Source organism: Chaetodon auriga, chromosome 14, assembly GCF_051107435.1.
Source record: "Chaetodon auriga isolate fChaAug3 chromosome 14, fChaAug3.hap1, whole genome shotgun sequence".
NCBI classification, from domain to species: domain Eukaryota; kingdom Metazoa; phylum Chordata; class Actinopteri; order Chaetodontiformes; family Chaetodontidae; genus Chaetodon; species Chaetodon auriga.
The window spans coordinates 16,061,067-16,088,113 of record NC_135087.1 but is presented as its reverse complement, the minus strand read 5'-3'; the positions used below and the strand labels follow the sequence as shown (position 1 = coordinate 16,088,113).

The 27,047-nt window shown below is 41.4% G+C and overlaps 4 protein-coding genes across 5 annotated transcripts; 3 read left to right on the top strand and 1 right to left on the bottom strand.

The window, feature by feature from the left end:
• The first annotated feature begins 212 nt into the window (after positions 1–212).
• Positions 213–2,378, top strand: mgst3b (microsomal glutathione S-transferase 3b). Its single transcript, XM_076748300.1, has 4 exons — positions 213–444; positions 585–707; positions 963–1,035; positions 2,054–2,378. The coding sequence occupies exons 1-4, from the start codon at positions 319–321 to the stop codon at positions 2,152–2,154; spliced, it is 423 nt and encodes a 140-aa protein (XP_076604415.1). The 5' UTR covers positions 213–318; the 3' UTR covers positions 2,155–2,378.
• Positions 2,379–3,382: 1,004 nt separating this feature from the next.
• Positions 3,383–7,793, top strand: tmem50a (transmembrane protein 50A). Its single transcript, XM_076748357.1, has 7 exons — positions 3,383–3,467; positions 4,003–4,108; positions 4,266–4,378; positions 5,059–5,126; positions 5,375–5,467; positions 6,840–6,900; positions 7,014–7,793. Exons 2-7 carry the CDS (start codon positions 4,007–4,009, stop codon positions 7,057–7,059), a joined length of 483 nt encoding a protein of 160 aa, XP_076604472.1. The 5' UTR covers positions 3,383–3,467; positions 4,003–4,006; the 3' UTR covers positions 7,060–7,793.
• Positions 7,794–7,860: 67 nt separating this feature from the next.
• On the bottom strand, positions 7,861–10,699 carry rhd (Rh blood group, D antigen). The gene is made up of 10 exons (XM_076748358.1): positions 10,549–10,699; positions 10,082–10,268; positions 9,713–9,863; positions 9,453–9,600; positions 9,128–9,300; positions 8,885–9,022; positions 8,675–8,802; positions 8,476–8,555; positions 8,212–8,285; positions 7,861–8,039 (listed from the first exon to the last, which is right to left on the bottom strand). The coding sequence occupies exons 1-10, from the start codon at positions 10,697–10,699 to the stop codon at positions 8,013–8,015; spliced, it is 1,257 nt and encodes a 418-aa protein (XP_076604473.1). The 3' UTR covers positions 7,861–8,012.
• Positions 10,700–12,658: 1,959 nt separating this feature from the next.
• Positions 12,659–25,321, top strand: maco1b (macoilin 1b). Of its 2 annotated transcripts, none has more exons than XM_076748355.1 (11): positions 12,659–12,926; positions 14,348–14,489; positions 16,000–16,126; positions 16,891–17,014; positions 17,494–17,672; positions 18,805–19,366; positions 21,606–21,764; positions 22,001–22,183; positions 22,296–22,416; positions 22,644–22,818; positions 22,925–25,321. In XM_076748355.1, the coding sequence occupies exons 1-11, from the start codon at positions 12,847–12,849 to the stop codon at positions 23,125–23,127; spliced, it is 2,055 nt and encodes a 684-aa protein (XP_076604470.1). In that variant the 5' UTR covers positions 12,659–12,846; the 3' UTR covers positions 23,128–25,321. The 2 variants fall into 2 exon arrangements, with proteins under 2 accessions (XP_076604470.1, XP_076604471.1); XM_076748356.1 differs by having other exon boundaries at positions 12,662–12,926; positions 18,808–19,366.
• Positions 25,322–27,047: the final 1,726 nt, after the last annotated feature.

Here is a 27,047-nt window from a genome sequence, read left to right as displayed (position 1 = left end):
CTAACCCTCAAGCCAGCATTGAAGCAGAGGCGTTTGAATCTACTTAGACCAAAACTTAGGCAAAAATGCAATATGTTTCCTTCATATGATAGAGGGTACCCCTGAATCCCACAATTCATCTTACACAACCACGTCCTTGCGTGAACTTTCCCCTTTAAAGCATGTGGTCCGAATTGTTAGCCATGCATGTAATCTCGCGATATTTTATGTAACCTCCAATCTGTTTACCTCGTAGCTTCCTGCCTTTCCGCTTGGCTCAAAAACCCGCCTGTCGCAGTTCTCTGGTCACTTGAAGTGTTGGAGAAGTATCGAGCAAACATGGACATGCTGACTGTTCTGCCCCCCAACTTCGGATATGTCATACTTACGTACTTCTACAGCTGGTTCATGCTGGCCTATTTAGCAACGAAGGTTGGGAGTGCCAGGAAGAAGTACAACGTCCAGGTAGTTGAAATGTGACTTAAGTTAAAAATATTGAAAACAAATTACTGGATGGATACTGGATGGTTACTGCAATGGATGCATTTTGAGTTGGTGTCTCCTGCTAATTTTTCCTATATTTGATCCCTTTTTTTACTTTGCAGTATCCCACTATGTACAGTGACAAGGAGCATATGTTCAACTGCATCCAGAGAGCACATCAGAATACCTTGGAGGTGATCCCTCTGTGGCTGGTTTTCCAGACCATTGCAGCTCTTGTCTACCCGGTATGTGGCATTGGTACCCACACACAGCCACAGATGAGTTTGTGATTAGTTTCTGATATGAAGGCCCAATACAACTGTTACCACACATGTGGGAGGAGTCGGCAGTTTTAGTGATCTTTGGCATAGATCCTTCAGATAAGAGAGTCAAGCTCAAAAAGACAGTATCACAGTGATGCAGCATATTTTCATCAAACTGTATTACCCCTGTATTTCTTAGCTGTTTTCATAATTCTCTCTTTTTTTTCATAATCTCAGTTATCAGCATCTGTGCTGGGGGCTATTTTTGTGACCAGCAGGTTTTCATATGCCTGGGGCTACTACACAGGAGGTAAGACTGACATTATGTTAATGTAAAGAAAAATGAAATTAGATTATGAAAGACAACACATCAAAGATCTCAACAAAGCAACAAAGCAGTGTCAAGTTGGGCCCTCTTGTTACATTATATGTCCATGAGCTGTCAGCAGTGATTTTCAGTATGAACTTCTCACGTGATCTGATTTAGCTAACCTTTCAGTGTCCAAAGAAGTAAAATTATCCAACATTTCCCAAAAAATGTTGCATCCAAAATGCCACCTTGGATTTATCTCGATCCATGTGACCCTGATGGACGGGGCCGACCACCAACCACTGAATAAAATAATAGAATATGGGTAAAAATAGATCATTTGGTTCAGCACAGATGTACAGTTGTGTGTCATCTGCAAAACTATGGAAGCATACTTTGCGAAGTGGCAGCATGTATAGTGAGAACAGTAATGGACCGAGACAGCTGTTGAAGACAGTTGATTAAGATATCGTGGTCAGTTGCATCAAACACTGCACTTAAGTCTAAGAGGAGAATTGAGATCTTATCTTCATCTGAATTTAGTATGATTATTTTAGTCAGACCAGTTTCAGTGCTGTTGTATGTGCTGGAAGTTGCTATGCTTTGTAATGATCACTAAATTAAATAAGTAGGTAGATGATTAGATTATTGCAGTACCAACCAGTGTAAAGTTGATCCTATCTATCTAGTAAGAAATGTTCAAAATAAATCATTTCCAATCCCCACAAAATAGCACTCATAGCACTGTAGCATTAGAAGTGTAAAGGATGCAGGCCAGGTGTCACAGAGATAACAGTCCAGTGTGGCTGAGCATTTTTATTGCTCTAGACCCAGTTTTGTTGAATCATTTACAGAAGATAGCACAGGAGCCAAGGATAATGACAGAGCTATAACACGTACAATACATCAATAAGGTCTAAATTGTAACTAAGTGAAGAATGTAATATTCATATTTCATGTTTCATATAACTCTGTTTTGGTCAACGGTTACAGTGCCCTGTTTTATGTCTTGTTCCAGATCCAGAGAAGAGGTTGAGGTCTGCCTATGGTTACATTGGATACTTTGGTGTCATGATTCTGTCCATATCCATAGCCTTGCAATTGCTTGGAGTCTATTAAGACAGTTGCAGTCTTGTTTACTCAGCTACACTGGCTTGCATTTTCAATCGTATCAACTCTAAAGTAGCTGGACAATTCCCTAAATGCTCATTTCAAATTATGATGCTAAACATGTTTTATGGACTGCTAACTTGAGGTCTTAACATTCCAGTGTTTGTAGTGAATGTGTACTCTATCTGATCATCAACAATAAAGCAGATGCTGACTGACACTTCAGCCCTTGATATGTCCTCTATATTGCTGTGTTCATATTTGCAGGCACTAGAGTTTGTCAGTAATGAAAGGGTAAGCAGCAGGCATGAAGGCCCCATGTGACTCACACATGATGTCTCAGGCACAAATCTCCCATTAGTGCAGCACCGGCCCATGGCTTCAAGAAGATCTACTGCTCACCTTAAGATACAGTAATAGATCTAAGAAAATGTTCTGTTGATTGGGTCTTGAGTTGTTTCTTCTGAGATGACCAAAGAGTAAACCTTTCTCCGTTTGTTCCAATAACCAACATGTCACAAACATTTATCCAGCTGCTCTGCACCCACACCGCTGAACCACAGACAGACAGTCACATGCAAATAGGCTTACATACAAGGTATTTGTAGTTTTTGTTTGTTTGTTTGTTTGTTTTAATCCTTGCTTAGATATGTGTTAGTTTAGTGGTAAATGTAAGACACTGGTGTATTATTTTCAGGATCAAGTCCAGTATGTGTGGCAACTTGCAGTAACTTTGATAAGTGAATGTGAAAGTATCGCTGTGCTCATCCGCTGTGCTTCCTTCATGAACATGTTCTACGATCGTACGTCCAAAAAAATGACCCATAATGCCACATGCGTACGGCAATTTAAGCATTATTTTCTTTGAACATAATGGGCACGATAACTACGAGTCGACTCCGTATAGTTTGGTTAGTGTGTACAGGATAGGTATCACATACTAGATATTCAGAGCTTTATTGTACACTTCTGTTAAACGGAGAAAGTACGTATGTGTTAAGTTAGTGTTAAGTATTGGTAGTTTTGAGGTGGAACTTCCAACATCATTGCGCTCATTTATACATAACATCTTTGTAACGTCTCTGTAGATTAATGTCTAAATATTCCTACCAACGATATACAACGTTGCTACTTTTTGAGTGTTGTAATGTTGAGCAAATTCCCATTTTGTCCACAACACCTGAAGGCACCAATATCAACAGCGTCTCGGCGGTTCCCTCATCAAATGGGTGTGGAGTAACTGCGCATGTGCGTGACCGAGATCTTTCGAAAGCGAAGTCGGGTTTATCTTGGGAGAGCACATCAAAAACCGAGAATAAAGGGTAAGAAGTCCTTTGAAAATGACATTATAGTCGAGTAATGCCGACGGTGTGTGTGTTTTCACCCGATTTTCCCGCTGTCGTTTGAATTCGGCTATTATTTTTAGCGACTTCATAGCAGCAGAAACCTTCAAGGAAATGTTTGCTAGTACCAAAGCGGTGAACAAAAGAATCCGACGACACGGCCGTGTTTCTTATCGACTGTGTGAATACACTTTTATGTTTTAACAACTATGAATTGGATACCTCGGCAGACTTGTTGTCGAATGGACGTTACAGAGCTTTAGTGTAAAAACCAGTAGTTGGTGATTGTTGGTGCTTGCCTGCTGTATAAGGCAGGGAGCTGAGCATCATCCGGACAGGACAGCGACTGCGCACAAACACTGCTTTCAGAGTTCTGATATCAGTTTGTGCAGGAATTGAATTGGGCTTTTATACATCGTGAGCATTTTTCATGTCGAGATGACTTCGTATTCCTGTCAAGTTTTTGATGTTGTTGTCAATTCCACGCATTGTTGGACCCGACGCCCTTTCCCAGAGTCATGTCAGGTTTTCTGGACGGAATCCGGTGCGGAGATTGCGAGTGCAATGTGGACTGGGGAGAGAGAAGAAACACCATCGCATCCATAGCTGCTGGAGTTCTGGTAATTCAGACTTTCTCAGTTAAGACCAGGCAGACTGTAACTCCAGAGGGGAGATGCGGGCTCCTCTGATTTGTTCCTGGTCTGTGCGTACTGTGACCTGCATGTTCAGACTCGTCATGGGAGTTCCTCGGGCTAACTGCGGATCTTGTTGTTGCAGTTCTTCACCGGTTGGTGGATCATCATAGACGCAGCAGTGAAATATCCCGACGAGGGACAGTTTCACCATGCCTATCACACTTGTGGAGTCATCGCTACATTGGCCTTCCTCATGTAAGACAAGCCTTTGCAGATTTTTTTTTCTTTTTTTTTTGTGACAAGAGATGTCAGATTCTTCCATCACATGGTTCAGTGACTTGGTGCTGCTTAAGCCCACAGTCCTTTTTCCAGGCCTCCCTCAGCATATGCAGTTGCTCACTTGTCATGGAGATGGTGTAGTTGTTATCACACGATACCTAAGTATAGAGTTTCAGTCACATGAGATCTGATGGCCCTCTGTTGGGGAGGTGGGGTGGTTACCTCTGTCTCTGCTCAAGCATGGCCTGCAGTGTCAGATGTGGATAGCCTTCTTAATCTTTCACTGGTGGTCTACTGACTCTTGGTTGATGAATGTTGTCAGAGATCACTGCTAGCATGTGATTGAAATTCATATTTAGGTCACCTCAAATCATTTTCATGGCAACTGGGCAACCCCTTTTGTCAAGAAGGGTCTTGCTTTGGGGCTGAAAGCCTCTGAAACTCCTAGTAAAGGGACCATGTGGTGGTAATTTTCACTCACTCATTAGATCTGTGAGTTTGGGATTATGTCATGCCTTGTAATCTAAGGGACAGACATACTTATTCTGTACAATTATTACCATGTCTGTCAACATAAGAAATCAGGTAAAAGTTACTGAGTGGCTTCTGATGCTTGTAATTTTTTTGTTTTGTTTTATCTTGTTTGACCAATCTAGGATTAATGCTGTTTCAAATGGCCAAGTGAGAGGAGACAGCTACAGTGAAGGCTGCATGGGACAGACAGGTGTGTGTGTGTGTGTGTGATTATATCTCCCCACAAACACGTCGTTTTCTCCATTTTCCATCTATAATGATGGTTTCTTCACTGGATACTTTGATACAGTCACACCTGGGTTCTACAGTACTAATGCCCTGATTTCAGGCTGTTTTTTTATAATGGCATTACAACATACATGCTGTAAAACACAAACCCATAAAGAAGCCTTGTGTAGACTCACTCAGTGATCCACCCTTTCTTATCTCTGCTTGCAGGCGCTCGAGTGTGGCTCTTCCTTGGCTTCATGCTGGCTTTCGGCTCCCTCATTGCCTCCATGTGGATTCTGTTTGGAGGCTTCGTTGTGCCTCGTAAGTCCAGTTTGTATGTGTTCGGTGATCAGCTTTGGGGTGTGACACTGAGGGGCTTGTTAAAGTATTCAGCAACTCAGAAGTGCGTTTTGGAAATTAAGTGAAGCCATTTTAATGCAGTAACTTGAACGTGTCTGGTATGAAACAAGCAAGATGTCATACCAGCTCGTACTGATGTGATCAGGGTTCTAAATTAACACCCGCCAACCCGCCAAATGCGGGTTAAAATTCATATTGGCGGGTGTAAATAAAAACTTACTAGCCAATTTGGCCGGTAATGCATTAGGCAATCATGTCAGTCAGAGCCGCTCTACAGTTCTTGGTCATTTGTCTCCCGGACAGTCCGTCCTACATTTCCCATGAACACGGTCGTAATGCTACGTGATGACGTACAAGACGCCCGTTGGCTGTGCGCAGGCACACTATAGTTTGTAGTGCAACCGGCGCGAGAAACCACGGAAACACAAAGAAGAAGAAGAAGAATGAACGGCGGCGTGTAATAGGAGACTGAGCTAGCTAAAAGTAAAAAGTAAAGTTAAACTAAATGCGTGGTTGGGACAGACGTCTGGGGGGAGAAGAGGAAGGAGGCAGGGGATGAGAATGTCGACAAAGCGTGCGAAACGAAGAAAAGAAAGTTTAACGCTAAATGGCTGACAGGTCGTGAATGACTTGTGTTTGATCACGAAAATGCCGTCATGTTTTGTAAGGATTGCCGCATGTACACGAAAGAAAAAAACAAGACGAATAATTTTGTGGTGGGGACTAATAATTTTAAAGTCGAGGCAGTAAAGGACCATGAGAGTGCCCGAAGTCATCAGGAGAGCCTAAGGAGTCTGCAATACTGACTGCTGCACTATTTGTGTTTTCTAGTTGTACATACATAATTCAATTTATGACCAATGCAATTTTTTTGCAAGTGTTTAAGTCATGGCTGTTACTTATATATATTTCTTATTAAAGAAGGAAAGCAAAAACACTTTAAGTTGAAAGGAAAAATACATTTTATTAGGAATGTAATGATACTAAATACTTACTGGAAAAATGTCTTTTATAAAATAATAAATCTGACAGCATTTTTTATTTGTATAAATTAAATGTTTGCACTTTCTGTGTATATTTTGTTTCATGTGTTGTACTTTCTGTGCATTTTTCAAAAATGATCAAATGCATTCAGTGGCACTCATAATCTCTCTTATTTTCACCGGGAAAAAATTTGGCTAGTGGAAATTCTGATTGGCTGGTAACTTTAGAAGGTCACCAGCCACATTGGCTGGTGATCAAAAAAGTTAATTTAGAACCCTGGATGTGATGGTTTGTCAAATTAGAAATGCAGCCTCACTTTGTAACCTGTAAATCTGTTGTCCTTTTGCAGAAAAGAAAGTCGTGTATCCTGGCATTGCCATTTTCTTCCAAAATGCATTCATTTTCTTCGGGTAAGTCAACGGTCCTTTAGCGGTGTCTCACTTCAGACCCATGCTTCCACTTCTGCACAGCTTTTTTTTTGAGGAAATATTTTTCTTATACTACCTTTCTGTCTTCTGATCAGGGGTTTGGTCTTCAAGTTTGGACGTACAGAGGATCTGTGGCAGTAATGGACTCTTGTGTGTCTTTATGTCCACTGTTTATACACTCTGCTTTCTATACTGTATGAGACTATATGCTTTTGTGGTTATTCACTTTATATATATAAATATATATATAAACTTTTCAGCTTAACATGTTTAATTTATATTGTTTGCTGTAAAATGGCTAAATCATAACTAAGCACAAGTTTTCATAGATTCCTTGAAAGTTGAATATTTTCAAGTGTGGCACATCTTTAAATGTGTCTATTTGCACTCAGACTGTAGCCATGTTGTTATACTGGTTTACACTTGTGTATAAAACTGTGTATTTTGGGAGCTTTACTTCCCTGAACTGTCCACATTTCCTTTGGGTATACTTACTTCTGTGACATCCTTTAATTTCAACTGTCTCTTAAGTGGATAAACATAAATTATTATGGTACAAATTATCAGTGAGGGCAGTGTTTCATAATACTGAACACATTTTCTGAATGTAACCTCGTGGGGTTGTTTGTATTTTTCCTGAAATAACAATGTCAGCTCTGAAACTTTCCGGTCATCCAGATTTATTGTTGGCAGTTAATTTGCTCACAGGGCTGACCTGAAGTCAACAACGGTTTCCCAGCTGTAGGGTGTTGTATGTGTAATGAGAATTTGTATTTGACTGCAACACTTATCCATTTGCTGGGGTAACATCCAAACCATGAGGTCAGTTTCTGACAATTATGGCAGCATTAAACAGAAACATACTGAGCAGTAAAGGAGTCTTTCATTCATGCTCATTCTCACATTCCTGCTCTCGTAGTGCAACCTTGATTTTTTTTTTTTTTTTTTTTTTCCCTTGTCCCAGTCTTGCACACATAAAACATCTACCATGCACTTTATACAAAGCTAAATAGTTGTATGAAATTATATACATTAACCTGAATGAACAGCAAACGTAGTTTGTACTTCCAGACTTGGTCTACTTCTCCATATTCTTACTTGCGCACTGCAAGATGGGGGAACTGCAAAACATGAACATATGTGGTCTTCTGAATATACCTTGTTACGACATAGCACACCAATATAATATTATGTCAAGTGCGTTACTGTGAATTATCCCTATATATCAGCAGAACTGATGACATCTGTTCAGTGTAAATGTAGAAATCTCTTCAGCTAGACATGATTGCTTACCTCCCAGAAAGCCTGATCATCAAAACATTTCTTGTCTTGGGGTGGTCTCCAGAAGTTCCACTTGAGTAGGAGCCCTTTTTAATAATTAAATAAAAAGTCATTAGGAAAGCTTACAGTACAACAGTATTGATATACACCTGTGATCACCCAGAATATTGAAAAATATTTATGTTGTGTCAAATTTCACTCATAATAGCATTCTGCTGCTATAGAATAATCCAAAATGCTGTTGATAATGGAAACCTTACGAGGGAGAGGACTTACCTGTAATAATTCCCATGCACAGACTTAAAGCGATGGTGATGAGGAGAGCAGAAATGTGAAATACAGCAAACCGGATTGCCCTACAAAATACAGGACTAATTTCACCCAGTGTCACACTTTTTCTGTGTGCATGCATGCGTGTGTATATGCATCTGAGTGAGTGTGTGTGTATCGTGTCGTACGACAGTTTCATCCTTACACTGTGTGATCATCACTGTCTCTAATCTGTAGAAAGAGTTGTGCAAGCCATCCAAGCAGACCGGGGAGCCCATGTGTGCTCAGGACAGCACAGGTGTCATGGCACTGAAATGCAAGCTGCATGTGGACCTGTGGAAAAAATAAGAGCTCATGAGGTGTTGTGATGGAGATTATTTAATCAAGGGGTGTGTGTCCATGTGCTGATGAGAACCTTGAGGTATCGGAATCCAATGGTTGATACAACAGCAGCAATGAATCCAATTGTCATGGCTTCCCATGGCAGATGGACCGCTGACATAGAAACCCCAACAGCAACACCACCAGCAAGGATGCATGACTGCATATGGATCTGACAGAGGAGTGAAGATACATTCCTCATTGTGAATCACATTTCACTGATATTAGGAGTACTGATCCCTAACATTTTTTGAGGGGCTGTAGTGTCAAATCTTACCAGGTTGAATTTTCCCTTGGGATTGGAGAGCACAGACACAGCAGCTGCTGTTACAGCACTGACAGCCAGGGCCAGGTAGGTGCTGCACACGGCCCCCAACTTCCTCCCAAGAGAATGATCGTCCACAAGGACTGAATTAAAACTCGGCCAAAACATCCAGAGAAACACAGTCCCTGGAGAACGGAGAACACAGGATTTCGATTCAGGGTCTGCTTTGCTTATGCTCGCTTTGAATTTAAATCTCCAGCTGAAGGACTGACATCCCACTTGCTGACCCCTCCTACAAAATCTATGGCAGTAACACCAAAAAAAACGCACGACCTACCTAACATGGAAAATAATCCTGATTTGCTGTCAAATTTCTCTTTTTCAAATCGCTGCTTGGATCCATTCCGATGCAGGTTCCAGGTCAGCATGATACCAAAGAAGGCCCCAAAGATGTGAAGCAGCATGATGCTGTTCAGAAGCCGAACCTAGAGCCAGAAAACACTGTTAGGCGCAAATAGCATCTTCTTCTTATGCATAATATAGATGTGCTTGGCCTGAAGAAGTGATGTAAGGGTGAAATACTTAAAAGCTGCTTACCTTGAGCAGAGTCTGGAGGAGCCATTGATTCAGGACAAAACCTGACACCTCCAGCAGCGCGATGATGATGAGGTGGACAGGGTTGGTCTTCCCCAGCATGGCTCCCATCGCTATGAGGGCAGAGGCTGCACACATCTCTGCAACTACTAAGCTATAATAAAACATTATAAGAATTGACTTATAAATCACAGCTGTGGAATTTGTACATTACATTTGTTGATGCTGTTTAATACATCTGTTTAATTAAGGAGCATTTGGCTAGAGATACTGTATAAGGACAAATTGGTTCAGTAGAGAAGATTTTGTCAAACAGATGTGTGTCATTAAATTTAAAATGTGTCAAAATGACTGCCTCAGCTGATGACCTACCTTTTAAAATCGATCCTGATCTTTCCTCTGTAATACCAGGACTCAATTCCATTGAGTATGATGCCCCACTGGGTGGCAATGACTGCCACAAGGAGATTGAACCCAGAGCCACTGAAACCATAGCGCACTAGAAAAGTACATAAGAAACCAAATCCTAGAACCACCATCACATTCACATCCTGGAACTCTGCAAGAGAAAAGAAGAAGTAGGCTTTAAAAAACTTATTCTGAATCACAGCCCAGTTCAATACAGTCCCTTCTGCAGGGGTTCAGCTGACAGACCAGTATTGCTTATCAATATTTAACAGTTATAACTGCAGCCCCTCCCAATACTCCTGGGTTCTAGAACATGTATAGCTTTGTTTAAACTTTTTGAAGAACATATATGAAGTATCTCAAAATGTAAGCATGAAATGTCTTCCTTCAACTCCCCTTGCCCTCCCCCCCGACCCAAACTCACTACTCACCTGCGTAAAGGTTGCTGAAGGTAGTCCGATCTACTTTAACATGGCTTTCGATCTCAGTGTAAAAAGCAAATATGACAATGAACCCTATCTGCAGAAAAAGCAGCAAAGGTGCCAGTCGGGAGCGCAGACTTGGTGCATACAGAGGAGCCATTGGAGATCTTGCCTGCACCTCTCTTCCAACTGACGCATATGTAGCCCCGACCCTTTGAATAAGGCGCAACTCCACGCACTTAGTTTTGTTTTTATCAGCTGCTGGACCTCTCTGCCTACTCTGCCCTACCCCCCCACACACTAACTGCCAGACTCACACATACAAAATACAGTGTCACTGGCCTGTATAAAATGAATGATGGGGCTAATTGACATCCTAAAAACTGTCAAAAAAAAAAAAAAAAAACTGTCAAAAGACGTCATTACATAGATTTGCAGACTTGTGTCTTTGCACATTTCTCTATTCTTTTATTTATATATATTTATTTATATGCGTTTTTGTTAGAGTCCTAAAGACAATGATAAAGGACATTTCTATCAGCATTGTGCATTATCTGTCCTGAATGGATAATATTATTATATATAAATTGTATAATCCAAAAATGTCTAAAACTGACTGGGTGGTTGATTTCTCTGAGTTGTTCTTTGTAGGAATATATCATCCACTGAGTTCTCTGTATTAAAAAACTTCTGAAAATTGCAAATCCTGAGAAATGGCCTGGCCTCAGCCAAACTGAAGTTCTGTCTTTCATAGTTATGCTAAAAAATGACATTAGTTATTGTCACTAACAGTTTCAAACTGGCGGCACAGAAGATATAAACAGTCAGCACAGTTTCAAGGTGAGCACCCAAGATTAGTGTCACCAATTCATCATCTGACCAGATGTGAAATATGGTCACAATCTCCCCTTCTGTTCCTGAGTTATGGCGTTGAATGATAGTTAGTTAACCTCTGACATTTTGAATTCGGAGTTCGGAGTCGTGTGTAGCAACAAGGTATACCTTGGTTTTTGAGAGGAAGGGGTGATCGGAGATTGGCCAGTCTTGGTTGAGGTAGGATGGATCAAGAGATGAAGGAGGGTGCAGCTGGAGTGAGCAGTGGACAGGCAGCGTTGGTGGAGGTTGAAGAGATCAAGAGGGATGGAGAAGAGAGGAGCAGGAATAGGCACTGCTGGGTCAGGCACAGGGCACAGTGATTCATGAATACACGTGATTTTGTCTGCAAATTGAAGGAATAAGTAGCATTATTAAGATGGAGAGGACATCAACATTGGACTTGAGGAGTGGAGAAGAGGGCTTGGTGGTTATATCTGGACTCACTGATGATGGTGGAAACTTGGCAGCAGTTTGCGTGTTTGCTAACATATAGCTAATGCATTAGAAACTCCTGGTGCCATTGCCATCATTGTAGACGTGTGTTCATGTTTCTCTTTTGACACACTGCTTTGTATTTGATGTATTGTAATGTTATCTTGTTTGTCTACACAGATGTAAAATCTCAGTGTGGACAAACGCACTGAGATTATGATTTTATGGGTGAAATGCATATAAAATGTATTATTTCAAAAATGATAACGTGCTGAAATGGCAGTTTATTCCGTAACTGCAACCCACTCTTTTTAGTCAAACGTCAAATTTTAACCAGATAACAAAACATAGATGGCACACAAGGCCTAGGGGCAGGTCTGACCATGATCCACACACAAAGACCCTGATAAAAATAACCTCCTCATGTTGAAATGGATGTTTTGTATCGGGCACAAAGGGAATTCTGTCCCGAAGACTGCATATTATCTGCTCATAATAAACCAAAGGAGAAAAAAAACTCGAAGACAAAAAACCCGCCTCCGTGATCGGTTCATTGGTCAATTAGCGATGCCCAATTTGTCCACAAAAATCTGATTGGTGTAACAACAAGACCCTCCACACACAGCGTCCCTCGCCTTCTCTATGTACCCAGTTGTCTTTGACGGAGGAGAAGCGAGTGACCGGCGACGGTGGGACATAAATGGCTCATCTCTGTATCCGTCAAAGAGAGGGGCCACGGCGGATAGATTGATTGGTTATACCACCTGTCTGACAAGTGGACGTAAGAGGCAGCGCGGTTTGGACTTATTGAGTCTGCGCTAACAGAAAAAGAGGAGGTTCCCGAATAGAGTCCTTTATTTATTTCTTTGTTTCCACTGGGGAAAAATAATAACAGCGACATATACCACAGGCACTTCATTTATTATCTTTGTCCGTATACACAAGAAAACTGGATAAGATTACAGTCGTTACTCGAAGGCCAAAGCCAAGGGGAGGAGGATGAAGCGGCGCAATGCGGACTGCAGCAAACTCCGACGGCCGTTAAAACGGAACCGAATCACTGAGGGTATATACGGCAGGTAACTTCTATGGAGACTGACGAAAGGGTCTTCCTCACGACAATGATGGGGGGCTCTGAATGGACATATTTGCGGCTTGATAGCTACAGAACGTGAAACTTCCCGAATGTTACCATTGATGTCAATGAACTGCCAACGCTAGCTAGCTTATTAACCTAGCTAGCTGCTAGTGATAGCGTAGTGTATGCTAGTGCTGTGTATTCGTTGTACATTAGCAAGTAACGTTAGCTGTTAAGCTAGCTGTAGCGCTAGGCCCCGAAAGAGCCTGTTTTGAACCATGTCACAAGGTCTCTTTCACAGCAGTGTTACTGTTTGCAATAAGTTGTGTAGGATTTCTGGATACTAGTGAAGCAACCCCGAATATCTACCTTTTGCCCACGTCAGTTGTCATCTGCTAGCCGCGTCAAAATGAGCCGCTTCACTGTTAGCTAAGGTAACTTGTGTTAGCTAGCACCAAAGCAGCTTTGTCTGCTCAATGCCAACTTCTCCACATATTCCTTATATATCCAGTAATCGTGGAGGTTAACATCAATTGTAGACATGAGTAGACAAGACTGCAGTCAGTCTGTCTTACTTTTGAAAAGCTTGTTGTGCACAATTAAGTTTGGATAACTTCATTTTGCTTAGTTGTCCTTCCCAGCCGTACCTGACAGGTCCTACCTCTCTTTGACTTCCTATATATCTGATGAACCAAACGTTAAAGGCCACTCGTTACACACGTGGCATCTAGACCTAGAGATGTGGGACAGTTTTTGAATTCTAAAACGGGTGGCCCCATCACTAAACAGTCATGTTTTGATTTCAAAGAACACCCCTACTCTGTCACTTGATGGGTTTCAGTGCTCGTCAACAAAAATGTCAACAGCAATCAAATCTATCTATCTAATTAAACTGACAAGAATTGTGGCTCTAAGAAAGAACCAGCAACAGATCACAGCATTCTGTGTTTCTGCATAACCTCCAAAACAGAATATACTGTAGTTTGGCACTGTTGTCTTGCTCAAAGCAGCACCACGGAAGAACACACCAAAGTACAGACATAGACCTTATAAAGAAAGGCTTCAGCAGTCTCTTAAATTTCTCTATACTTACTCCATACAGTGTTCAACCATTTGCGTTTTCTAACATAAGCAGCTTGGAATAAGTGCAGTGCATAAAGGCATTTCATCTGTAGCTATAGACTACAGACATACATCTTACACTTAATTCATCCCTACACACACACACACACACACACACACACACACTCACAATAAAGAAGATATACTCAGTGATGATGTGCCTTACGCATTGACATGTGAGGGTAAAAAAGAGTACCATTCTTGTTTACACAAATCAACATAAAAAACAGTTGTGCTGTTGTGGTGTGTTGGTTTTTCCAAAACATCTCATAACATCCAATTTTTCTTCTAATTTTTTAGTACCTTCCTGTACCTGAAGTTCCTGGTGGTGTGGGCACTTGTGCTACTGGCAGACTTTGTTCTGGAGTTCAGGTTTGAATACCTCTGGCCATTCTGGCTCTTCATCCGGAGTGTGTACGACTCCTTTAGATACCAGGGGCTGGTGAGTGGCTATGTCCTGATATTTACTGTGCTGTCAGAAAGCAGGAGACAGAGCAAGGTCTTAGAGATAGCTGTCTTTTCTATCTTTTGTTCAACACAACTTTTAGGTGCTCTAGTAAAATAAGCAAGTTAGGACTTGGATTATAATCCTGTTCTGATTTTCCTATTAATAAAATGAATTTTGAAGGTCTTCAGCATCATAGTGCTGCTGTCACAGTCACAGCATAAAATTAAGTAACTAGGTTATTATTGCCTTCCTTCAGTAACTTGTTTTCTTAAATATCATGTGAACAAGAGTTAACGCTACCAAGATGAGACAAGATAGATTCCTGTTGGTGAAATGTAACTTGTTGGACATGTATGTATAAGATTAAGTGGGGTTCTAACAAAGTTTGTAAAAGAGAGATGTGCATGAAAAAGAAGATCCATTACTGCTTAGACAGCAGTGTGGTGCAATGAAAGAAAAGCTCTGTACACGTTGTGGTGTGTATTTGTATCCGCAGTAATCCAAAGACAATAAAAAGAAAGAAAGTCAGATTATTGTAAGTAATTTGCCACAACTGAACAGTTAAAGGTTATTTGTAAAATGTCGACAACTGCACACAGTGAGACAAGACTGCCGTATCACTGCGCTGTCAGTTCAGATGCCTCAGCCTAAATATGAACAACTTAATACAGTATATTGTTTTTCATTCTTGTGTTCATGTAAACATAATCAGATGGTATCTCTTCACAATCATAAAATATCCCCCAAGATGTTAACATTGATTCTGAGACAGCCAAACCCCAAACAAAAGGAGCAGAAACTTCTTGAGAACCTGGGAGGTGAGCAGGGCTGATAAATATCAGAGGCAGAGGATGCTGCTGCTGTTGTCCAGTAGTTATGATAAGATTATGAATGTAGGAACATCCTCAACAAATCTGAAGTTTCGGTTCGTTTCCGATGAGTTCTACTACACTCTAAAAAACAACCAGTTGTTTTCACCTCTACATTTTTTGCTGTTTCGCCGGATTTGAAATCTTTTTTGTCACAATGGACAAACCACGGATCTTAGCAGGCTCATAAGTCATTAGTCTTCCTGTGGTCTCCATCACATGATAACGAATCAGTTTATTTTGCCATGGGTCCATTGTTGAAGGCAGGCAGCTTGATCTTATTGAAATGCATTGTGTAGGTGTGTGTTTGTTGACATGTCTGTGTCTCACAGAAATGCAGAAAGAGAGAACCAAAAATGTCATATTTGTGTAACCATTCGTTGTTATACCATTTGTGTGGTGTAATTTTTCATTAATGAAATGTGTAATTTAATACCCAGGATCACATTAAGATTTGGCAACCAACTCTTCAATGAACAGGTGTCCAGCAGTTTAAGGCTGGAAACAATTTCCATTTTTTATTTTTATTTTAATGGTTCAAGTTTTGACCATGAAATAGTAACGGGGACAAACAATCTACATCTCTACTGCAGATGTTGCTGGTTAATCATAACCTGCTCTCCTCTCCTCAACAGGCTTTCTCAGTATTCTTTGTGTGTGTTGCGTTTACCTCGGACATCATTTGCCTCCTCTTCATCCCAGTGCAATGGCTATTCTTCGCTGCCAGTACCTATGTGTGGGTGCAGTATGTTTGGCACACAGGTAAAGTCATCCAGTGTATTGATGTCTTGATATTATTTAGCAGGAATACAGCATATGAGAAGTACCAGTGATTAACTTGACTAATGTTTTGCAAATGGCTCAAACTGTGAATGAGGAACAAAAGCTTCATTGTGCTTATGACCTTTGTCTCCACATTAATTCTCTTTAACAATGCAAACAACGAAGCAAGCAAGGAAGAAAGAGGCTTCCTGTGTATTTACACGATGAGCTAATAACATAAATAACTCTTAGAAATTGCACTGTTTTGTGTTGTTCTTCCACTTAGTGCTTCGGGGAAAAGCAGGTGTGAAAAGCATTGTGCAATACCCAGTCACATTGTGTTACCTTATTTACAAATTGTTGGAGTACTTCTTAGAATATTGCGTGATGTATGTAAGTGAGCTGCACTCTGCAGATAGGTTGTCAGTCTGATTTAGCGGTATCCCCCCCTGTGTTGACCAAAGGCCAGGTGTCAGATTGAAATCCAAGTGCCAGTTGGGGGAGGGAGAAACACAGAGTGGTCCCCAGTTGCTTTCTGAGCCCTCCAACTTTACTCACCAGTGACATTCACATCCATAGGAAGTCACAGGAGTATTAATATCTCTTAACGCTCCACAGCCTGGTGGTGAAAGTGTCTGAGTTTATTACAGCCAAGGAGACAATGGGTGATGTCTGTATCCTGACCACCCTGTCTGTTCACTCATAATGATGTGTTTAGGGTTTGATGCCTTTATGTAAGAACCTTTTATTTCTTTGTTTTTCAGAGAGAGGTGTCTGTCTGCCCACCGTGTCCCTATGGATACTCTTTGTGTACATAGAGGCAGCCATCAGATTCAAAGACCTGAAGAACTTCCACGTGGACCTGTGTCGTCCTTTTGCTGCACACTGGTGAGCCAACATTCTCTTTTAACTAGACCATGTTCACATGGGGGTCATTTCCCTCTGACATCAAGCTCATGGTGGGAAGATCTAATGCTGTTATCAAAAGGATGTCGTAATGCAGTGTTCCAGGTTGCAAGGCATATGAACACAGGGAATCTGACTTTCAGTTATGATTGCACCACATCCTGACTGACAGCTGTATATTTGGTACAAGGTCCTGTGTTTAGGGGAAGAAAAAACCAAAACAAAAGAAACAGGACAGAGGTTTCCAGGACTCCTTTAATGAAGAGACATATAAGCATGCAGTCTGCACATTTATGAAAAATCCTGAAAGGTGTTAGAATTATATGATATTAATATCTTAAGTGCATTTTTGTAGCAGTGTTTTCTTGATTATATCAGTGTGTTGTCTCACTTAGTGATACTTGGTGATCTATGACCAAAGAGTGGAATTATGAGTGTACTTCTTGTGTCCACTTCTGTAGCATTGGCTACCCAGTGGTCACACTGGGCTTCGGCTTCAAGAGCTATGTAAGCTATAAGATGCGCCTCCGGAAGCAAAAGGAGGTGCAGAAGGAGAATGAGTTTTACATGCAGCTCCTGCAGCAGGCTCTGCCTCCAGAGCAACAGATGCTTCAGAGGCAAGAGCGAGAAGCAGAAGAAGGTAAGATTCAAACACACATGCACTGTAGACTGTATGCACACATGAAGCACCAGGTTCAGGAAATCTTACCCATCTACTAGGACTGAACAATAAAATCACATATTTGATTAGACGTCTCAGTAGACATATAGTGTTATCTTGTCCATTTACTATTTGGTTAGTGAGCTCACTACCTGGGTCACTGATGACACATCTATGGATTGGGTAGTTGAAAGATCTGTCATTCTTGCGTCAGTCAGTCAAGATTGTTGACAAAGATGGTTGTTGGTGACCAGAAGGTTCTAAAAAACGTCACTAATGCCTGTCATGATACAGGAGTGGTTTGGTCCTGTGAAGCCTGATAATACAGATGAGTATGTGTTTGAGTAATGTCTTTGTAAAAATTATAATCATCTGTACCTTTGTTTCGAACTTGTCTGGCTTTGTGTTGAGAGACAGTTTTCAGTGGACCGTTTTTGTTCATATGATTTAATGGATGCTGACTATAAACATGAACTCTAGAAACAGAACTGTCTTTTTAATCACATCCAGGCTTTTGTCAAGTTCCTGTTGCTTTGTCATGAATGTGTTTTGTCAAACAAGCCAGCTAGGTTAGTAGCATGTGCAGCATTTCTCTCTATTCAAAGTCTGGGGTTTCAGGTGCACCTGCCTCATAGTTTAAACAAACACACCAAGCACATAATGATCACAGGAGGTTCTGGTCGTTGGCTGTGATTAGGCCGAGATTTGAAAGGAGCTCTAATTTTCCCACAGAGCAAAAAAATGGTTAAAAATCAAAATTGTGACTAGCAAAGGATTTTTGATGAGCAAACCAATAAGAAAAAGAAAATGATCACTGATGATGATGATGATGATGATGATGATGATGATCACAAATACAGCACAGCTTTGTGGTTATGTTGTGCAGTTGTAGGCAAAGTCTGGCCATTTCACACAAGTAACACTTCAGGAGCAAATGTGAATCCTCTGTCAGTGTCCATACTGGTTACATAAAGTCCTGTTTCAGATATAAGATATGGAGAATTGCACTGGTCAAGAGAGGCTGGAGAGCTTCAGGAGACTCTCTTAGTGTCATGGCAGTTGTCATATATACTGTATTTCATGTGTTTCATCTCCCTCTTTATTCATACAGCAGCAGCAGCAAAAGGAATATCTGAAGTGGACACACCTCCAGTGTCACAGAATGGCGCCCCAGCCAATAAAAAGACATCGGCACCACTGCCGGAGTTAGAGTATAGAGAAAAAGGGAAAGAGGGACGGGGCGGCGGGGAGGCTAAAAAGCAGCACAACAGCAACAGTATCCTGCCATCATCAGTGGACTCTAAACTCCAGGAGATGGAGTATATGGAGAACCATATGAACAACAAGAGACTGACCACAGAGCTGGGCAGCACAGAGAACCTGTTGCTTAAAGAGGACAACAATTCCTCCTGCTCGTCCTCATCATCCTCCTCCTCCAAAAACTACAAAAATGCTAGCAGCAATGCCGCGACGCTCAATTCCTCGCCCCGCGGCCATAGCGCTACCAACGGCAGCGTGCCATCCTCTGCGCCATCATCCTCCTCTTCCACGGGGAAGAATGAGAAGAAGCACAAGTTAGCAGTGGGGAAGGGGACGTCAGGTGGCTCCCACAGGGATCCCACAGACAACTGTATCCCCAACAACCAGCTGAGCAAACCAGAAGCACTTGTTAGGTAAGAAGCACATGCTCAGACACAGACATGCTCATTCAGTCTATACCACACTGTGCCATGCTATGCTAACAAATGAACGATACTCACAGAAACCTTGTGGTCCCATATTATGAAATCAGCTATTTTAAGAAGCCTTTGTCAAGTAGTCCAAGTGTCTTACAGCAGAATATCTCTTTCTCAGGAAAATAAAGCCTGCATCACTGCTGACTTCTGATGGTTTCCTGGAATATTTTGTAGTGTGTGGTAGTTTGTCTAATATCTATGGTCAGCAGAGGAGTATCAGTGTGGATCTGATGTGACAGAAAGGTTTGAACAGGATGTGGATTTATGTTCAAGACCTTTCATTTAGTAGCAGTACTTCTCAAAGCATGGTATATGTTTTTTAGTTTGCTTTTTGCATCACTTGCTGCTTCACGCTGGCATGGAATTCACTGGAACTCTGTGGCAGACTGCTGTTTATTTTATGGTTTGTTTATTTTATGCTTCGCTCACAAAAGTAAGTGGTTCCAGTGTTTTTATGTAGTGCATCAGTTACTTTTGGACAGCTGGTGCACCTGGAGCAAACGAACGGAGGATCAAAAATTGATTGTGCTTTTTATAGCATAAACAGAAAAAAAAGAGAAAAAAAAAAAGCCTGAATCGGCTCCCTTTTCTGATCAGCTTGTGACATTCTTAGCTGCAAAACCACTGATTGCAAACAGATGGTCATTAAGAGCGTCTCTTGCTGGTGCAGTTTAATTGGACTGAGGGTGAAAAATGTCATTTCACTCTTGATAAGTTTACAGTCTTTGGCACACAACACGGTGGAATGATGATTTAAAAGCAGATAATGGTGTTTTGTAAGGGAGTCAAGGCAGATTATTTAAATTTACAAAGAAAACAGACATAATGTGCAATGCCTGTCATTGTTTTAGTGCCTGCCTTTGTGTTTTCTGTTTAACTGTCAGTGATTTACTCTCTGCAATCTGGATATCTGGATTGCTGTTGCAGATTTTTCTTGGTGACTGCCACATATGACAGCAAATAAACCAATATAGATTTACCGTAACATCACGTTCTGCATCATAAATCTTAGACTTTCTCAGAAGTTATGCTGAAACTAAACCAGAACTGATAACATTCTCTCCTCTGAGTAGGACATAGACATGATTATGAAGCTTTCTTCACCTACTTTCAGTTCCTGTAAGGATGAAGAACATCATAATTTTTTTTGCATTACTCAGAAACACAAAGTAAAAGTGTAGTTTTCGTGGTGACACTGTGTATGTGACTCATTTAAGACTGAGGGTAGTGTTTATTTATAGTCTGCAAAGATTGAATATGAAAGTGCCTTGGCTGCAATAAATTAAAATAAGAAAAACAGAATTCAGTCTCTGCAAATAAACTGTGTTTACCATCATCATTATTCCTGAGCCCATGCAGTAATATCCTTTATACAGACAGTGAATGATCTCCAGCTACACTGAATATTCAAGGTCACTAACAATTTATTGACCAGTAGTAAGTTTATTTTAAAATTGAAAATAATATTTCATAACGTATTTTGGCTGATTCATAACATGAGGTAGAGCAAGGGTCCTCAGCAAAATGTGTCCAAGGGTCAGAGTGATCGACCATCACCCTCAGGACGTCCAGGGCCTCTTCCATCGGCGAGTGATGTTAGATGCACACATTTTCTGAATTTGATAATACTTCAGACTGGATGTGCCCTGCTTTATACAACCATGTGTTTTTCAAAGTGGTGAACCTCGCCCCATCCTTGGTTGTGAACGACTGGGCCTCTCATGAACCTGTTTACCTGTGGAATGTTCCAAACAGATGCTTTTGGAGCATTCCACAACTTTCCCATTCTTTAGTTGCTCCTGTCCCAACTTGTTAGAAACACGTTGCTGTCAACAAATTCAGAATAAGCAGATACTTACAAAAATCAATGAAGTTGATGAGGTGAAACATTAAATATGTTGTCTTTGTACATTTTTCAATTGAGTATATGTCGAAAAGCATTAGTGAGTTATCACATTCTGTTTTATTGATGTTTTACACGTCCAAACTTTTTTGGAATCGGGGTTGTATTAACTATGTCTGGACTCATAACTACATACATGTGTTGATACTAAGGTATAACATTATTTTGAATGTGCCGAAGCACTTTTTATTAATTTTTATGAAAGTATGCTAAATGTCATATAACCAACATGCGAATGTGTCTCTTTTCTGTTCACTCTCCCACCTGGGACAGATTGGAGCAGGATGTTAAGAAGTTGAAGGCAGACCTGCAGGCCAGCAGGCAGGTTGAACAGGACCTGCGCAGCCAGATTGGCTCGCTGGGCAGCGCTGAGCGCTCTATACGCACTGAGCTGGGCCAACTGCGGCAGGAGAACGAGCTGCTGCAGAACAAGTGAGTGAGGCTACTACTCTCCAGATCAAAGCAAGGTCATGCTAGTGATCCTTTCGGTCTTGGATCATTACTAATTGGGGCATTGGGGTGTTCATTGTCATGCGTCAGTATAATTTAACACTGTCTGAAAAGAGCAGTCGGCAGCAGAAAAATCATCACATCAAAACATTCACAAACTAATGTCGGATCTCCTGTCTGTTCATGTTCTGTTCTATGATATGTGTGTGCACTTGTAGGCTCCATAATGCTGTGCAGGCAAAGCAAAAGGATAAACAGGCAGTGGGCCAACTGGAGAAGAGGCTCAAAGCAGAGCAGGAGGCCCGAGCCGCTGCAGAGAAACAACTAGCAGACGAAAAGAAACGAAAGAAGTTAGAGGAGGCCACAGCAGCCAGAGCAGTAGCACTGGCGGCAGCATCCAGGTAGCTGCACTTCTGACACTGGAAATGTAGTTTCTGTGTTATCTTTGCAAATCCTGATTTATTATTAGCGTTGGTATAAATTCATCACATTTTTTTGCCTCCGTTTGTTCAGAGGGGAGTGCACAGACACGCTGCGGCGGCGGATCACTGAATTAGAAACAGAGTGTAAGAAACTAACAATGGACATCAAGCTAAAGGAGGACCAGATCAGAGAGCTTGAATTGAAAGTTCAGGTATTATTAATTTAAATATTTATAAGAATTGTCACCATAAAGTACAGACATGAATGATCTCGGTTTTTCCAATATTATTGTGCTTTAATACTTCTGCGCCTTGCCACTTCCATCTAGCGAGCTAAAAATGTTACAGGAGCAAATATCAGCCGAACACAGACCATGCAGTCGTACACAGTAACTGCCTGACCTCACCCTAACTGTGTGTCTCCTCCTGCATCTCTCAGGAGCTTCATAAATATAAGGAGAATGAAAAAGACACAGAGGTGCTGATGTCAGCGCTGTCAGCGATGCAGGACAAGACCCAGCACCTGGAGAACAGCCTGAGCGCAGAGACCAGGATCAAACTGGACCTCTTCTCTGCGCTGGGAGACGCTAAGAGGCAGCTGGAGATTGCACAAGGTCGGCCTGATATATTATTTCTTTATTTATTTGCCATATTGGAATAACGATAGCCAACCCTGAACCACATTCTCAAAGTGACCTTGTGTTTGTCGTCTTTCTTCAGGTCAGATCCTGCAGAAGGACCAGGAGATCAAAGATCTGAAGCAGAAGATAGCCGAAGTAATGGCCGTCATGCCCAGCATCTCCTACACAGCCGACACCAGCAGCATGACCCCTGTGGCCCCCCACTACTCCTCCAAGTTCATGGACACCAATCCCTCCGGCCTAGACCCCAACGCCTCTGTTTACCAGCCACTCAAAAAGTGAACGCTTCGTCCCGCCCTTGCCCCCCCCCACTCCTCCATCCTCCCATCTTTTTTTTTTCTTTTTCTTTTTTTTTTTCTTTTCTTTTCTTCCTGCAGGCCCAACACCTTCCAATCTGCTCGGCATGTCTGCGGCTGAGAACGTTGTTTTTCTTGGGTTTTTATTTTTCTCCTCGCCAGGTCAGAAGGATGTTGTATTGTGTGACTGTATTTGTTGTAGGTAAAACAAAAGACAAAAAAAACTTAAAACGGACATCACATGTCAACTAGAAAGTCCCAGTTTTTTTTTCTCTCTTTCTTGTCTAGTGAAACCTCACAGAATCGGGTATGTATCGTCATCTCAAGGGCGTTGCTCTCCCTCTCCCACCAACACTGCAACCATCTGCAACCAGTTCCCTGCTCTCTGGTCCTGGGGAATAGCTGCTTTATTATTTTAGGTTGATTTTTTTTTTTTTTTTTTTTTTTTTTTTTCCCTCCTAAAAATTGAAAAACAGAGTTCTCCTTTATCATACAGCCTTACTTGTACCACAGTCTCTTTGACGGATCGTTTTCTCCCAACATAGTATGGCAACATCTGTACAACCAGAGGAATGTAGTGCAAAGTTGGCACAGACTCTTGCCCCCGTTCTGTTTAATTTATTTTTTAAGGCACCAAATCAACCCTGCTCTCGGCCGCTTTGGATTTTGGTGGTAAATAGTTTTTAAAGTGTATTGTGTGGTTCTATTTGTTCACTCTTTATGATTCAAGTGTTGATTTCAACAGGCTGGAAGTGTTGATTGCAACAAGTTGGAAAATGATCTTGTGTTGGAAGCAAAAACATAGACCTTCAAATTAAGCGAACCCAAGCAGCTCCTGTTAAGTTTTTGAATTGAAGAAAGAGTGCAGTAAGAGAAGAAGTCTGTGTGTGCAAGTGTGCTGGCTTCTCAACGCTCTGCATAGTCTTTCATCAGTTGTCATGATCACAGTGCCTTGAGTTGAGGACATAGAGTGAGTTTGATAATGAGATTTGGCCCAGCCCCTCTGATTTAGTGCTGAAGCATCTGGCTAAGCTGGAAAGGATAAGAGTTTGAGTTTGTCGAGTGGCATGGGACAAAGCTTCCTCTGGAGGCTGATTTGGTTTTTGGACTCCCTACTGATTTCCCACCTGGTGGGGAAGCTCATCCATTGTGTCCACTCGAGGACAGCTTTGTCCCTTACGTTAGGGTTAGTGGCATTCAGCAGATACACTGAACAGCACCAAATGTAAGACTTTTTATATTACTCCTATTTACCCACTGTCAGGATGTTGACATGATGTTAGCCTCCACAGTCTACTGCACACAGGTCGCTCGACATGTCCACTCACAAAAGCTCATCTCTACTGCTGTTAAAACCCAAATCCCTCTGTTTAGCAGCCGCCCTCTCGTTTCTTTTTGGTTTCCAATTTAAAGTTGCAGCATAGTAAAACACATGCTGTGTGAAAGGGAAAACTGTTAAGACAGGCTGTGCAATGTAAACAAAGCTGTGGAAATGCCAACTTAAATATAGCAGTTCAATAATTTTATTTAATTAATCCTCCACTCCAGTTCGAGTGCCAAGACTGAAATGCTTGTTTCTCTAGTAATGTGTAAGAGTGTGCTGCAAATACATTGGCTGACATGTTTGTCAAATATGCAGCTGAATATCTCTTAATGGAAGTTTCTGTTAAGCAGGTAGAGGAAGTGGTCACCTGTTCGTAGTAGGCCGTGTAGTTAAAAGTGAAGGGACTAGAAAAGTCTTTGTGAATGTTACAGTATTTGCAATTGTTTTGGACAAGTGGCTGTTGAAAGCAGTTTTCCTCACTCCTGTTTCTAGTATTATTGTTATTTTCCTGCAGGGAGAAAATCGCTCGAGTCTGATGTGGTTTCACCATCATCTGAAATGGTCATTGTTTGCGTGTGGTTTTCACTTACTGTAAATGGAGAAGCTTTTTTTTTTTTTTTTTTTTTCTCTCTCGCTCAGATTGCTGTCATTGGCTCCTGGAAAAAAAAATGTTGTGCAAATTACAGTTTAGTCAGTTGTTTGGTCAACTGATTGTTGAAATTATAGAGAAGTGTTTTGTTTGTTTTTTGTTTTCTATGCCCACAGTCACTGCTCTGTTTCTCCCCAGGTCTGACCTTGGCTGTGCTCTCGCTCTGTGAGGTTTACAAGGAATAAACATTTTTTTCTTGCAAATTCACTTTTGTCTGCTTGTTGCTGTTACTCCGACCGTTTGTCTACATATTTCAAAACAACCCGTCAGCTTTGACTGTGAGTTTGTTTTGTTTGTACAGGTTTTACACAGTCCAGTTCATTCACTTTCCAAGCAGGATTAGTCATCAGGGTGAGACCCAGAAAGCCTGCTTTACACACTGAAGATGTAATGAAAGGCTGTGGAATTGCATTATGGGAAATGTAGGATCCAGTGTTTTTGTAGCTTGAGCCATACTAGAAACTGAAAGCCAGGATATTTCAGTATCTGTCGCTTCTATTTTATTGATCTGTCTCTTGTAAGTCCCTAAACCCTCATGGAGGTACAATACTAAAATTCTGAAGTACTCAAGAACCACAGTTGATGTATGTCATCCCAAACACTGTTGGGACATTTTTTTATTGAGTCTTGACTTAAGTACAGCTGAAGTCAAAAAACAACAAAAAAGCAGACCAAAAAAACCTGCCCCTTCATCTGGTATTAATTTAGAGAAGTTTGTCTTGGACTCAGCAACGGTTTAGATTAGATGCACTGTCATTTTATTACCAGTAGGAGGCAGTGTCCATTTATATAATGAAGGTTTAAAGAGAGAATCTGTCCACACAGGCTGTGGTTATTAACTCTCCCAAGAACCATTAATTCCTTCTATTCAAGACCAGAAAATCTCATTTAGGTCTGACAAAGGAATTTAAGGAATTTCTGAATAATTTGTTCATGCTAACCTCTAATCACAACTAGTGAACACACGGTGACCACTGGGGCTCCCACAAAGCTATCCAACAGCATACGGTTGGTAGGTAAATGAAGTGTGGGGATGTACACCATTTAAATAATGCCAGAGGGGAGTACCAGTCTTCAATGTTAAAAGTCAGCATTTAAGCACACCTTTCCACGCTCCCCTCGCTGTCGACATTTCAGATTCAAAAGTAATCACCATCAGGGAGTTTATGTGCTCTGCTGACCTCAGGGCTTGAGATTTCACTCAGTGATGGAACCATAAAAGGGAGCAAATTATGGGCTGCCACGTATTTTGATCTGAGTGATAATTCATTCATGTAATGCACTTGGAAATTTTGGGAAGAAGATAAAGAATCCCTTTGCCAAGGACACTGAATTTCAGCGTGTGAAAGAAGCCCTCAGCTCAGCATTCTGTCACATGCCAGGCTTCCCCAAATACGCCTGATTAACCTGTGCAGCGAGAGCGATGTGGGTAAAGCTCCCCGCTCATTTTCCCTGCATTAACCGGTGCCTAGGCTTGGCATAAATTTGTTTTACTCTCAATCCTTAGTATTTTATTGCTGCTCTTGTTCCAGTTTGGCACCACGCTGTTTGGCAGAGTCGAGCATGTGGAATTAACAGATTATAAACGGGTCTTTTCTGACAGTCTGTATTTGGCACAGCTGTACTCGCAACACCATTAGGCCAACAAATCTACAGCAAATCCAGCTGTTTGAGGAGAAAGAGCCACAGATGAGAAATTCCAGGAATAGCTCTCCTGTTTCCACTGACCTCCTCAATTAACAAAGTCCACAAGCAATATTCTTGGTGGAAATACGCTCTCCACCCCCCCGCCTCTGTACCTGCTCCTCTGGAAAACAGGGACCACGGCGCGATACATTAAAAATGAATTGGTTTTCCCGTGTGAGGACTAAAGGTGGTGTATTTACAGTGTGGATGAGTAGATATGTGTACAGACTGAATCCCTTGGCTGACG